Source organism: Harpegnathos saltator, unplaced genomic scaffold, assembly GCF_003227715.2.
Source record: "Harpegnathos saltator strain DR-91 unplaced genomic scaffold, Hsal_v8.6 scaffold182, whole genome shotgun sequence".
Classification (NCBI taxonomy): domain Eukaryota; kingdom Metazoa; phylum Arthropoda; class Insecta; order Hymenoptera; family Formicidae; genus Harpegnathos; species Harpegnathos saltator.
Genome location: NW_020229964.1, coordinates 760,336 through 774,351, shown reverse-complemented (window position 1 = coordinate 774,351; position 14,016 = coordinate 760,336). Strand labels below are relative to the sequence as shown.

Here is a 14,016-nt window from a genome sequence, read left to right as displayed (position 1 = left end):
GCAATATGTGCGAACGTTGAAATATGGGACAGAGGTGTTTGCTTTATTATAAAACCCAGGCAGAACAGAAAATCATGATGACATTAAAATGACATCAGAATTATGAGAAAATGACCGAATCATGATGAAAAACTGAGTTTTCCTCATCATCTTGATTCTCTCATCATGATTCTCTCAGGGTACCTATTATGGAACTCGTCGGAATCGATTTCGATCGAATTTATTCCGTTATTTCCTAGATTTCTATTGTCTTTTCTAGGGGAAACGGAATTATTCCGATCGGAATCGATTCCGACGAGTTCCATGATAGGTACCCTGTTCTGCCTGGATGCCGCTAGCTCATTGCTGATGAGACTAGGATAAGTGATTGTTGTTCTTTCTTAATTTACTATCATCGTATGAAGATATATTGGATATAACCAAGCACCTTCATCGTTATTAACACAAAAATTTATGTAACAGATATAGTTCACACACACTTCCTCAGGAAGAAACGTCGGAAAATACATTCCATGCAAATCTTACGGAATGATCGATCTTAGGCTTCTCTCTCTATCTCTCTCTGTCTGCTGTCTGTCTCTCTGTCTCTCTCTCACTCACTCTCTCTCTCTCTCTCTCTCTCTCTCTCTCTCGGTCTCTTTTTCTCTCTCTCTCTTTCTCTTTCTGAAAGAAGAAGAAAAATATAAAAATCTCTAGGAAGAAATTCTCTAGGAAGAAGAAAAATATAAAAAAATATGGTTTAATCGCACAAAAACGTCCTATATTCACATCTAAATACAAATTTGTCAAAGGTCAGACGTACTTATGACGTAATTACGCATGCGCGTGACGTTCCGTGAGAATAATTGTCATTAATACTGTTACATCTTATAGATGTCGTTCAGTGTTATCCGAATATATAGCACAATGATAAATTTTTAGATGTTCTTGTAACTAAATTATGTTTTATTTTCTGCATTTAAAAGTGAAGCAAGTATATAGTTGATCATTAGAGAAAAAAGAAGTAAATTGAAAGAAAAGTGCAGCTACAAGGAAATATCTATTGTCAGGTTATGTTACGACCAGTATAACTTCGTCACATTTCACTTTATTTCCAGTCGACAAGGTATACAAATTTAATGCGATATGTGGAATATTTACCTTTAGGAAATATAAAGAGACTGATAAAGTGAGAATAAAATTATCGGAGTATCCGAGTTTGTGTGTGCTGTATAATAAAACGTAGAGGTTATGTCGTTACATCAGTCACGGTCGACCAAAAGTTTTAAAAATTCATGACATGCGGTATATGTTTTCAACAAAAATGCAAAAATTGAATTCCAAGGAGACCATCAATTTGCTGGACCTGCTGTCAGAAAGCGATTCTGATAGTACTGACTTGATTCTGACACCTAAAAAGAAGAAAGTCAAACGGTAATGTTTGTTTCTGTGATAATAAATGTGTGTATGTGTATAGGAATTTTGAGATAATTTCTTCAAATAGTTAATTTAAGCAATCAATATATATAGCTTCTTTTTTTGTATTTCTTTAATCTCAATATAATTAATTCTAACATATAATTAATTCTAACATTAATCTCCCTTCCTTTCTATGCTTTTGAATTACAGACAACATAGGTCAAGAGCCTTAAATAGGACAAGACACAGTAATTTTTGTGGTTGTAATAAGTCAGATATGCGAGTGATATCTTTATGGTTGGCAGCTGTACTAATCACATTTTGGTTAATCGCCTTGTCTTGGCTAGCAGCAATACTATATGGAGAAATTAAGAAAATGGATATATCGATAAAGTCAGGTAAATGGTACTTTAATTTATGTAAATGGAATAACATTTACATTTAAGTGGTAAGTACAAAATATTAATTGAATTGTTGATATTGGAGTATGAAAGGTTTTAATTAAATCTATTTGCGTTTAATATATATGTATTACATTTCCTCTTACCTTTCAATGTGCCCTTTTTTCTCTGAAGCTTTATTCATTATTTTTACACACATACATATACATACATATATGTAAGGTGAAGAATGTAATGTCAAGAAGTAGTCAGCTAACTAGGAGATAAGAAAAGCTTAAGTAGAATATATAATATATGTAAACCTTTTTGTATTTGCTATAGTTTAATAACTACAATATTTTATACAGGTGTACAGAAAGTGTTGAAGTCTCTTAATATTTTGAAAAATTCTCATTTTCGAAAAAATATCTCGTACAAAAATTATGGAATATTTTATGTAACATATTGCATGGTAAAATTAGTATAATCTTGAACAGCGTTTTCGAAGTCACATAAGGATTTAAAATTAAAAAATTTCAAAATAATTCATACGTGATCTTGTTACTATTATTTTATTTATATTTTATTTATATTTTTATTATATTCTATTTATTCTATTATATTATTATATTACTATTATTCAAAATTATACTAATTTTACAATATAATAAGTCATGAAATCTTGTAACCTTTATATGGAATATTTGAAAAAAATGTGTATTTTTTTTAAATATTAAGAGGTTTCAATATCTTTTCTGTACATTTATATAAGATCTGTATAACTTATTTACTAAATTGTAGCGAATACAAAATCAGTTCATATACATTATCCTACTCAGCTTAAACTCCTTCTCTACTTCTTAGTTAGTTAGCCTTACCTTTTGATATACTTTATATATACTTTATATATATACTTATATATATTTTATATACACACGCACACACACACACACACACACACACATATATATATGTGTGTGTGTGTGTATGTGTGAGAGTATCAAATTATTTATTACATAAGTTTTATTTTAACTTTATATAATATACTTTTAAGATGAAATTGAAATATATGACAATGTATGTAAACTTTCTTTTTTAATTGAATACATACACACATATTGGATTTTAAGCAAGAAAAGACAAATGCAGCCATCTTTCCTCATAATGTTAAAATTTTATCTCAATGTCAACTTTGTAGTGTTTAATTGACATTGATATTATATGAAATATGTTAATTTTATTATAGCATAAAACTTATATATACATATATGTATAATTATTAATATATACATAAATATATATATATATATATTTATATAATGTGATATATGTGTATGTGCGCACACTATTATGCATTTATTAATTAATTTAATAATCATTTTCATTTATCTTATATATATATATATATAGTAAAATTAATATCAATGTAAAACACCCCATATAGTAGAAAATGTAAACATTACGAAAAAAAATATCTGCAATCTTCTTGTACTTAAGATTCAAGTATGCGTGCGTACGTGCGTGTGATGCGTGCGAATTATTTGTCCAAATAAAATATAAATACACATCGCATATTCCAATTTCATCTTAAAAATGCATTGTTCTAGATCAAAACAGCAACTATGTAATAAATAATTCGTATTTTTAAATGTTATATACACAGGACGCTTCATTATTCGAAATTTTATACAATACCAAAATATAGTTCCTTTTTAAAATTAGAAAAAGAATTAGAACGTATAAAATATATAAGATTTCGTTAATAAGTTCGGTCTCTGAAATATAAACGTTACTCGGACATTAATTTTGATTGTACATTCCAATCGGTAGCAACAAACAGAGCTCGTTGAATCCGCACGACACGCACGTCGCGATTGTTCGAAATTTCATATGTATCGCATTCTTATCAGAGAACCAACGGTCCTCAGTCGTCTACCAACCCTCGGTCAGTCGATATCGGATGGCGGCGCAGCTGGTTAAGTGTCGTGTTGCGACGCGCGCCGTTCTACGATTTCGTAGGGAGTTCGTCGTTTTGTGTACCGAAGCATCCGTGTGTTGGCTCAGTGATTCTCACCTATCGAACCTTAATCAGTGAATATCATCGGCTCGCCTCCAGGACGACGGGATTCCCGTCGGGAAAGTGACACGCTGCTGTACTGCCGTCCGTTTCCTTTCGCCGCGGCGCGGTAATCGATTAGAATCACCTCTATAATTCACCCCTTCGTAGGTCAAGTTCTGCATGCACGGGAACTCACTTCTTCCTCCCCCTGTTCCTCTTACCCTTTTCTTCATCATCTTGGCCGGATTACGTTGCAGGACTCGTATTCTCATCGCGCGTTTCTACTATAATTATGTGAGTGAGTGTTGGAAAGAATCCCGAATATTTTGGAAAGAGAAAAATGATAGGAGTTAATATAAATAAAGTCAATGACGGCTAACGATTCAAACGTCAGATTATAAGAGAGATCTGGATAATTAAAATATTCCCGACATTTACGACGGGCTCGCATTCGCAATGTGTAATATGATAATTTTGAATCCGACTTATGATCTTTCCAATGTTACACGCAATGTCAACGCAAGAGACGACGATCAGATGGCTGCGTTAAAATGTGTGACGAGAGTGTGAAAATTTGCGATGTTCTCCGCTCTACACTATTTTCGATCGGGGATTAACGAGAAACATTTATTTGATGCGAGAGGATAGAGAATAGTGGAGAATCTCGCGAAGTTATATCGTCAAATTCGCTCGTCATAACTCGAGTAGTATAAAAAATCGTCATAATCAAAATGACGAGAAAATAGCTGTGAACTCGCTCGCTTTTTTATCATGATTCCATAATTTCCCCGTCATTTTGATATCATATGATTTTTGTCTTATCTGGGACCCACCTACATACGTGTTATCGCACGGCAACGTGTGTGTGACTATACCGTTCTGACGCACATACAATAAATATTTGAACACATCGTGTATATGTAGGAACGTTAGGATTCTCGGCTTGACATATCGTCGATATGTCTCGCTACCGTGACTGTGCTTCGGCGTTTCTTTTCGTTTCCAATTCAGCAAACTCGACATATCATTCCGATATACATGGTGTTCGAAAATACGGTATTAAGGTCAGAATTATTAACGATTAACACGATCTATTTCCACCAGAGCGATTGAAACAATCGACAGAGATCTTCGGAGAGTTATGCAAACATTTTTATTTATTGTAGTATTGTTCGACGCCCACTAAAAATATAAAATGCATTGTTATGTAAAAAATCACATACATTTTGCTTCCAAGAAATTCTCTTCTCATTAAGAAATTGCAAATTATTTTGACCACTTCCTGGTAGTTCTAATATTGATTTAATATATTGAGGTTTTCACCGTGTAGGGAAATGCTAGATTTGGCTTCCGGATTGAAGCTGTTTTTTTTTTTATGAATATGTTTCCAACATCTAACGAATACTCTCAGTTTATTTCATTAGGAAGAAAAGCAATCCAATATTAATATTAATGGTGGATTGTCGGGCGAATTTTAATTGAATCTTTCCCTGTCTGGATATGTATGTATACATATAATATTGCGTGTGTGTGTGTATAAATTTATCATTAATATTAATATTAAATTGTTCCTCTTCCTTTTATGTGTATGCATGCGTGTATATGCAAGCGTGGGCGTGTAAAGGACATTTTCTGTCAAACGGACACCCCTTTAAGTGATATTAAAATTTCTGATTGGGCAAAATTTATGTTAACATATAAGCTTTTAATTGCTATGTAGCCTTTTGAAAAAGTCAAAATGGCTGCTCCAATATGGTGACTGGAATCTGTAAAATCAGTGAAATAATTTTTTTAACGATTATCATGATTATATAATCATGAAATTACATAAAAATTAACTTGAAAGCTTCCGTTTAGGAGCAAAATTTGTATTTCTGTATAATCTTTCGATTGCAACTTGGCATTTTGTAAAAATCAAGATATTTGGAAAAATAGTGATGTTTGAAACTTCGATCCGCCATATTCCACCCACTATCTTGGGTTTCTCAATATGTCATATTGCCATCGGAATGTTATATGGACAATTTTTGCCTTTGTTTAGACATAAATTTTCTAATTAATTCTTATATAATTTGATAGTTTCATGAGATTTTTTACTCACTCTAGAGATTTCAATCGCTATCTTGAAGTCGCCATCTTGATTTTTCCAAAATGTTCATTTGCAATCGAAAAGTTACATAGAAATGCAAAGTTTGTTCCTTGTTAAACGTCGAATTTCAAGTCAATTTTCATGTAATTGCATGATTGTGTTAAATTTTTCTCAGATTTTACTGATTCAGCCGCCATATTGGAATTGTCGTTTTGTATTTTTCAGAAGGCTACGCTGCAATTGAAAGCTTATATGTTAACATAAGTTTTATCCCCAATCAGAAGTTTCAACGTCGCTTAAAATTTTAGATAAGTGATCGTTTGACATAGAATGTGCCTCACACACATACAGACACACACGCACATATTTTTTTAAATAATCAAGTATTTGCATTTTCTTTCTTTTATTATAGTGCACAATGTGAGATGTAAAACTTTTATTACGTACGATGCGTCACTAAATATTGATTAATTGATAAGTTTAATGAAATCGACGTGCAAGTTTGGCATGTGTCGATTCAAGAAAGCACGTTTTAATCAGTAAATGCTTGATCAACATGGTATCCTCGGAATGATTTCTAACGTGCGAATACTTGCATTGCCGGTACTTGTTCGTTGTCAATGCGCATTGTATTATCTTGAGACGTGCGTCTTTCGACAGACACGCAATGCACATCGGAAATTAAAAAATATGTGACTTTGCGGAAAATCCGTCGAGATAATAGACACAATCACGCGATTTAATTAGAGATCGAGAGGAAACTAAATTTAACCGTCGCGATCATTGTGATTAATCAGCATCGACATTACACTAATCAGATCAATTATTTGTTGTCATATGATGGAATTTTGTTCGAACGTCGACTCGCACGAACAGCAGATTAGTGTAAAATATTTCGAATATTTGCATTTAATATCTCAAAGTCGACTTATTGTCGACAATATATTTGAAAAAGTATATTTTCATGTATATTTTATTTGTAATTGAATTCCAACTTTACTTCGTAATATATATTCTCCTATTAGTATTTTATTTATTATTATTTTATTATATTGAATTTTAATCTTGCTTCGTAATATATATATTCTCTTATTATTTTATTTATTATTATTATATTTTATATTTATGTTTTTTATTTATTATTATGTTTATATGTTTTATATTTATTATTATATTTATATTTATATGTTTCATATTATGTTATTTTATTATTATATTTTATATTATAATGGTTTTAATATTAAAACTTTAATATTGGTAACTAAATTTTTCTTTTTTTCTTGATTTGAAACATTTATCTTACATACTTTTATTTATCTTACATACTTTACTGACGATTTCGATTTTATACAAGGAAGATATGTTGATCAAAATTGAGCATATTTATTCGTACTATAAATGAAAAATTAAATTTATTCTCTTCTCGTGTTGATATGTAGTTTAGGGATTCGTCGCATACGGATTTGTGTCGCAACAGATCAAGACGATCGAATCATGAATCGATTCGAATCGAATCATGAATCATGATCGATTAAATCATACAAGCTCTTCATCAATTATTTAGATTTTAAGTGCTTAAAAAATGATGACAGATGAGTAAAAGGAACGTGGTCAAGGTCTACTGAGTGAATTTGTTTCTGAGTGATTTTTATAAAATAAGTTTTCTTATTGAATTATGTCGAATATTTTTCGAAATACGTCAGAAAACATGTTTAAACTTATGCAGATAATTGTATGTTTGTGTCTTGTAAGCAAAATGTACGTAAAATTGTAAAATTTTAATTCTCACGCTTTATCACAAAATTGTAGTAACATATTATTAAGCCATCAATGACTGAAGAGTGGCAATAGTATTATCGCTTTATCTATTAATCCATTAATTGTTCATTTTATCATAGATAAAAATACTATTACAACTCAAAATAAACTAAAGTAAACAGTACTTAACATTTATTTGCTCTTATCATATTTAGTATTTTATTTAAGATCGAGGTAGCAGTTTGATATAACGAAGAAACGATCGAATTTGCGTGCCAAACGTCGCGCTGACATATTTCTTACTGAGCCACCTCTTATATTAGGAGGTTGAATTAATTCTGGTCTTATTTTATCGATTTTTATCTTTATTTTAAAGAAATGGTTAAATTTACATCAATCAAAATATTTTCCATCGTTAGCTGTGACTTCTTCCCATCTTTCTGGCAACATAGCGATTCTACGATAGAACGATCTGTCTTTTGAAGCAATCTAATCAGACAGCCATTTTCGCACATCCTCCTAATTATTGAAGTGTGTATCTGCCAAAGCGTGTAGCATTGATCGGAAATATAGATGGTAATCAGATGATGCTAGATCTGAAGAGTACACTGGATGCGGAAAGATTTCCCATTCAAGCTCTAACAATGTTTGTTTTAACAATGTTTGTCTAACAATGTTTAACGATTGAAGCAACATGTAGACCAGCATTATCGTGCAAAAGAATCACTTTGCGTCTATTGTTAGCTATCGCTGGCCTTTTTTGCCTTGAATTCATCATTCAATTTGTTCAATTGTTGCTGGTTCAATCGTTCCCCCATAACTGTTTCATTTGATTTCAGAAGCTCATAGTACACCATACCTTCCATATCTTATCAAATACAGAGCATTGCTTTGTGACCGTGAATGTTCTGTTTTGGTATCGATGTTGATGGTTGTCCTGGATCAACCCATGATTTTTCACTTTGGATTATCAAAATAAATTCACTTCTCATCTCTCCAGTTACAATTCGCCACAAAAAACTTTTTTCTGTCTGGCAAATAAAGACATGGCGATATTCAAACGATTTGCAATGGCACTTTCACTCAATTCATGTAGAATTCATTTGCCTTACGTTTGAATTTTTTCCATGGCGTGTAGACGTTTAAAAATTGTTGATTTATCGACGTTGAGTTGTTCAGCCAATTGTTTTTCCGTTTGAGCGGTGTTTTCATTCAATAATACTTGCAATTTAGAATATTAAAATTTTTTTTATTAACCACTACTTTTGAATCGTTGAAACCAAAATTTACAGTTGGAATATGGAGATTGATCATCATAAGTTGTAACGAGCATTTCACGAGCTTTAGTTGCCGATTTTTTCAAATCAAACAAAAAAGTAATGAATGTCGAAAATGCAATTTTGTACAATCCATTTTAGACGCGTATAAACAATGAAATTATTAGTAACATTAGGGCGCAAACTATCATATGTCATAGAAAAATATCAAATTTTTCAGTGTTGCCAGATTTCAACATTCGTACTAACTATTAACTGTTACCAAAGCCATCTATTGTTAGAGACTAGAACTAATTCAACCTCCTAATATTTTTTACTTCACTATCACAGTAGGTAATGATCTTAAAACAGAATACACATAAAGATTTTGTTTATAATACATCTCCGTTATTGTGTCAAACTGCGTTAATTGGTATAACTATTGGACATTTGAGCGAAGTTGAAAGAAATTTATCGAACGATTGTACGAGAGCAGAAAACGTCCGCCCTTGGGATGAAGAAACCTTGAAAGGATTAGCGCCTCGGCAACGACTGCTCTTATCAGTCCGACTCTCTGCCTTTTCTTGTCGTCAAGCAATTTCGACACGGTCGTTCTCTCGCTCTAGACATAATAGCTATGCACTAGTGGGCTTGCCGGTCGCAGATGCACTGTCTCGTTGCATTTGTTCGTTGCATGTCACGTGCGTTCAATTCAGTGTAACCTTCTTCTGATCGCGCGTGCGGCTGTAGAGGCGTGTGTGTGTATGTGTGTGTGTATGTATGTGTGCGCGCGCATATACACGTAAGCATAAACATATACGCGTACTCGCCGCTCTTACCTGCTCGTTACAGGTACCAACCGACTGATAAGAGGCGACTCAGTAAGAAATATGTCGGTGCGACATCCGGCACGCGAATTCGGCCGCTTCTTTGTTATATCGAACACGTATTCGTTCGATTTAGAAATTCGTTTGATTTAAAAAAAAAATTAGATAATTTTAGGAACGTTGCAATCGCGAATCCGAATTCCGTGAGAAACGAACATGCGAAGATAATTTTCAAGCAGAGACACGATGCTCGGTGCGAATTACTTTCTCGATAACTCTCAAGTAATTTCTCAAAGTTAAACTCTCACACTGACTATATATGTGTATGTCTTGTTGAAGGGTAAAACTGAAATGACTCCAACGAGTTTCGATCGCGAAACTGTGAGCACGCGGAAATAATTTACACGGAGAAAAGATTGGTTGAATTAATATGGCAATGAACAAATGTGTTTTATTAGTTGAGGGAAACAAAGTTTCACGAAGAAAGAAACAAATTTGGTGAAAAAGCAGGAGAATAAGGGAAAAAGATCGGCCAAATGCATCGTGGTTCGTTTATTATCATGTTAATTCAATCGATCTTTTTTTCCATCAATCATGACAACGATTTTTGTTATAACAATTTATATTTTGTTATAACAATAAGGGAAAACACGATCGGTGCGAATATTTCGGTGTACTTTTTCGTAGCTACAAAATGGACTCCTTAAAATTATAGACGACGTTGGTTTTTATTTCGAACCGGTTTGGTTCTCGTTTTTGGTGTTATGACGCGTGTTCGATGAAAGCCTGTCCGATGTAGCTTTGGATGTTCGTAGTAGGGGAGATCAGAGTTAGAGATGCATATTTTCGAATTTCGAAGTTACAACTTTCTCAGAAAATTAATTGTTATTATTAACTGTATAAACATGATAGATACAACTGTATTCTGTATGTTTATGTTCGCAACAATTCTATGGATAGTATATTTTGATCTGTAATAACTGAGATATAAACATGCAGCAACGTGGCCATCTTGTCGTGATCAGTTAGCCAGCGTACGCAAAAAAAAAGTAATTTCAGAACAAGCAGAATCATCTAAATTTCGGAGGATTTTATTCTCACATGATCTCAAGAGAATTTCTATAAAATTAAGAGAAAAATATTATAAATACATTGTTCTTAAAGTTAGAGGAATTATATGTTGTATATATAATGCAAATCTTATTGATTTTAATATAAATTTCCTCTTACATACAGATTATTTAATTTTTTTTTAAGAGGATTATTATTTATTCTGATTGTACTTTATTCTTACTGGTTATACGTTCTTTTATAGGGAAAAGAGAGAAAATTATTATGAAACTGTCCGGAAAAAGTTCTAGCTAACTTTGTTACTTTCTGCTAAAAAAGTAGGAAAAAACATAAATTTGTAATTTTAAATACTCTAAATGGCATTTAATGTAGTGTGCAATACGATATGATAAATGAATATACAGGATGAGGAAAAAGTATGGAAACTTTTAAAAATCTCGAAAGATATGTTTTACAGAAAAGTGTTTCAGACAAAAGTTATAAGGCTCAAAACGATGTATTTATTAATCTTATCAGTTTGACTTTGTGGCGAGTGGCGTTGCCAAAGTAAGGTCAAGGTCAACTTATTTTTTTTAAACAGAAACCTCTATTTTTTATTATATCATCTTTTTCTATCAATTAATTGGAATAACTTTTGTCTGAAAAATTTTTTTATTTATCTGATATGTTTTGAGATATTTAAGGAAAACTTGATGACTTTTTCAATATTTAACTTACGATATCTCGCTAACTATTTGTCGGAGGAAAAAATGGTACTAGACTTTTTTACTCTATTTGGTCTCAAGAATATATTGTTACAATAGTTCCCTAACTTTTGTTAACTTATTGACTTTTGGAAATTTCAAAATCATCAAATTAACAAAAATCAAAGCGTTACTGGAATAATATATTCTTGAGACTAAATAGAGCAAAAAAGTCTAGTATCACTTTTTCTTCTGACGAATAGTTAGCGAGAAGATATCACAAGTTAAATATTTAAAAAGTTAAATATTTAAAAAGTTGTAAACACATTTTACTTACAACAGACTTTGGTAAGAACGTTTCACTAAAGAAATTATTAGAAATGATTTCCTTCCGTATCAATGCATGACTCGTTTCGATGTTTCATGGATTGTCGAAGACGTTCAAAAATTCCCGAAGTATTTCTTTTTTTATCACATGAAGCGATAATACGATTTCGGAGTATTTCCACAGTAGTAACAGGAGTTTCATAAGCAAGAACTTTAAGATGTTCCTATAAATAAAAATCCAAAGAGTTCAAATCGGGAAGTCATGTAGACTAAGAGGAGGACCATTGTTGGGTCCTCCTCTGCTAATCTATTTATTGATGTAATTATTACTCAGAAACAAACAATGTGACTGGAATATGTTAGAAATATGCTTAATAAAAAAATATTTATAACTTGGAAGACAAGTGTTTCTGGATCTGTTTATATGACTTTCTTTCATTCTCACAGGGAGAGTATGTTCTTAAAGTTTGACCACCTGTTTCTGAAACACTTTATACACGGCTCTATGTCAGCTCGAATTGAAACTGTAACACGTTGCTACTAGAATAGGCGTTGCTAGACGCCAAGCTATAAACTCTGGACCAGTTTTACTTTATTCGTTCAAATGTTCGATTTCAGTCATTTTATAAATGAGAATTGTTTCTATCACTTGAAACGGTATATCATAGATCATTTACAGGAAACTTTAATCTGATAACATATCAGATGACTTTATTCACATGCGATGGAAAATAATAATATTTAATAATATTAATAATACTAAAATATAATAATCAATAATAAAAATATTAATAATATTAGTAATGTGGAGACGCTCGAAAATTTTCTTTGTATTTCTAAATTAGTTGCTTGCTCTTATTTTTTAAACTGTAATATTATTCTAATTTTAACGAAACTCGGGGAAAAATATTTACGTTCTAAAAGAATCATCTCACGATTTTGTTTTCGTTATTCCTCTCGCAATAATTACGTAAATAAAGCATATAAGCATACCTCCGAAATCATTTAGTCCTGTCGTACGATTCTGTAACTCGTTATTGAAGTTAACGACACTTTCGTTATCCTTGCGCAGCTTTTGTATACTGTAGAAAAGCTGCATAATGATAACGAAACTGTTGTAAACTCCAATAACGAGTTAAAAAATCGCATCACTGGTCTCTTCTACACTGCGATGTGTATTGTCTGCCATTTCTAATATCGATACCATTTCATCGACAGGCGATTGCTTAAACGATTGAAGCATCGGGAATTATAATTTGGGTCTTCAAATTACTTGATATGTGACCATCGCGAAGATCGAATCAGTGGTATCTCATTAAATATCCGCAACGTCGATATCTAAACTTATCTGAATTTGTTTTGCCACTGAAGTGGACATTAGAGAAAATCAACGAGATGGAAAATAGCACCGGCTATTGAGAAATTTCATTAAAATTCGATTAATCGGATCGCTCAATCTCTTCAGATTCGATAGCTTGTTTTTATAGTTATTTGTTAATACAATGCTACGTCGAAACTTCATTCTTATTCTCCCAGCGTCTCTGCTTGACAATTTGAGACTACGATGGTGTTAATCCACGCGAGCGTTCTTATCAGAAGAATACCGTCTTAAAAAAAGCCCGTCGATACGCATTCATATCTCATGCACACACCGTCCGTATCATTTCTACTGCTTTTTTCAACGATAACTATAGTGTGTTAATTAATGTGTTATTTGTTCTCAACTTATTGCAGTAACATAGCAAAACCGACTGCCAACACGAGCGAGCGAGCGGCGTTTTGTTCGAGACTGCTTTGTGAACTTCAGTCGCGTTGTTGTTCAATTATTATCATCGTTGTTCACTCGTGCACGATAAAGAATTTGCGTTGTTATTGCGTTGGCGCGAAGTGAAAAGTAAATCTTGCGAGTCGCACTAATCAATCAGTGAATGTGCACCACAGGTACAACACGAGCTGCGTTCAATATTTGGACAATGGGCCAGCAGATTGGCTGAATTGATTGAAGTGCATCAAACGGTTGCGAGTTTCGAAGGACGAAAGTGATAACGCGAGAGTGCATCGAACGAAGATGTAAGCCGACGCGAAACTTCATCGTTCCGGAGCTGATTCATTTTCGGACGTCTATGTTTGTGTTTGATGAACGTGGAATTGCGTTATGAAAATTGTCT

At 32.5% G+C, this 14,016-nt stretch overlaps 1 protein-coding gene across 2 annotated transcripts; it reads left to right on the top strand.

Annotated features, from left to right (window-relative positions):
* The first annotated feature begins 861 nt into the window (after nucleotides 1-861).
* Nucleotides 862-13,791, top strand: LOC109503960 (uncharacterized). Of its 2 annotated transcripts, none has more exons than XM_019841935.2 (3): nucleotides 862-1,413; nucleotides 1,609-1,796; nucleotides 3,689-3,917. In XM_019841935.2, the coding sequence occupies exons 1-3, from the start codon at nucleotides 1,280-1,282 to the stop codon at nucleotides 3,871-3,873; spliced, it is 507 nt and encodes a 168-aa protein (XP_019697494.1). In that variant the 5' UTR covers nucleotides 862-1,279; the 3' UTR covers nucleotides 3,874-3,917. The 2 variants fall into 2 exon arrangements, with proteins under 2 accessions (XP_019697494.1, XP_019697503.1); XM_019841944.2 differs by lacking the exon at nucleotides 3,689-3,917 and adding an exon at nucleotides 13,583-13,791 and having other exon boundaries at nucleotides 863-1,413.
* Nucleotides 13,792-14,016: the final 225 nt, after the last annotated feature.

Excerpts from the sequence above, each read along its gene's own strand:
- LOC109503960 (XM_019841935.2), top strand. The coding sequence starts at position 1,280 with ATGCGGTATATGTTTTCAACAAAAATGCAAAAATTGAATTCCAAGGAG. Across the intron at positions 1,414-1,608 it reads AAAAAGAAGAAAGTCAAACG|ACAACATAGGTCAAGAGCCT; the intron begins GTAATGTTTGTT and ends TTTGAATTACAG. Across the intron at positions 1,797-3,688 it reads GGATATATCGATAAAGTCAG|AGAACCAACGGTCCTCAGTC; the intron begins GTAAATGGTACT and ends CATTCTTATCAG.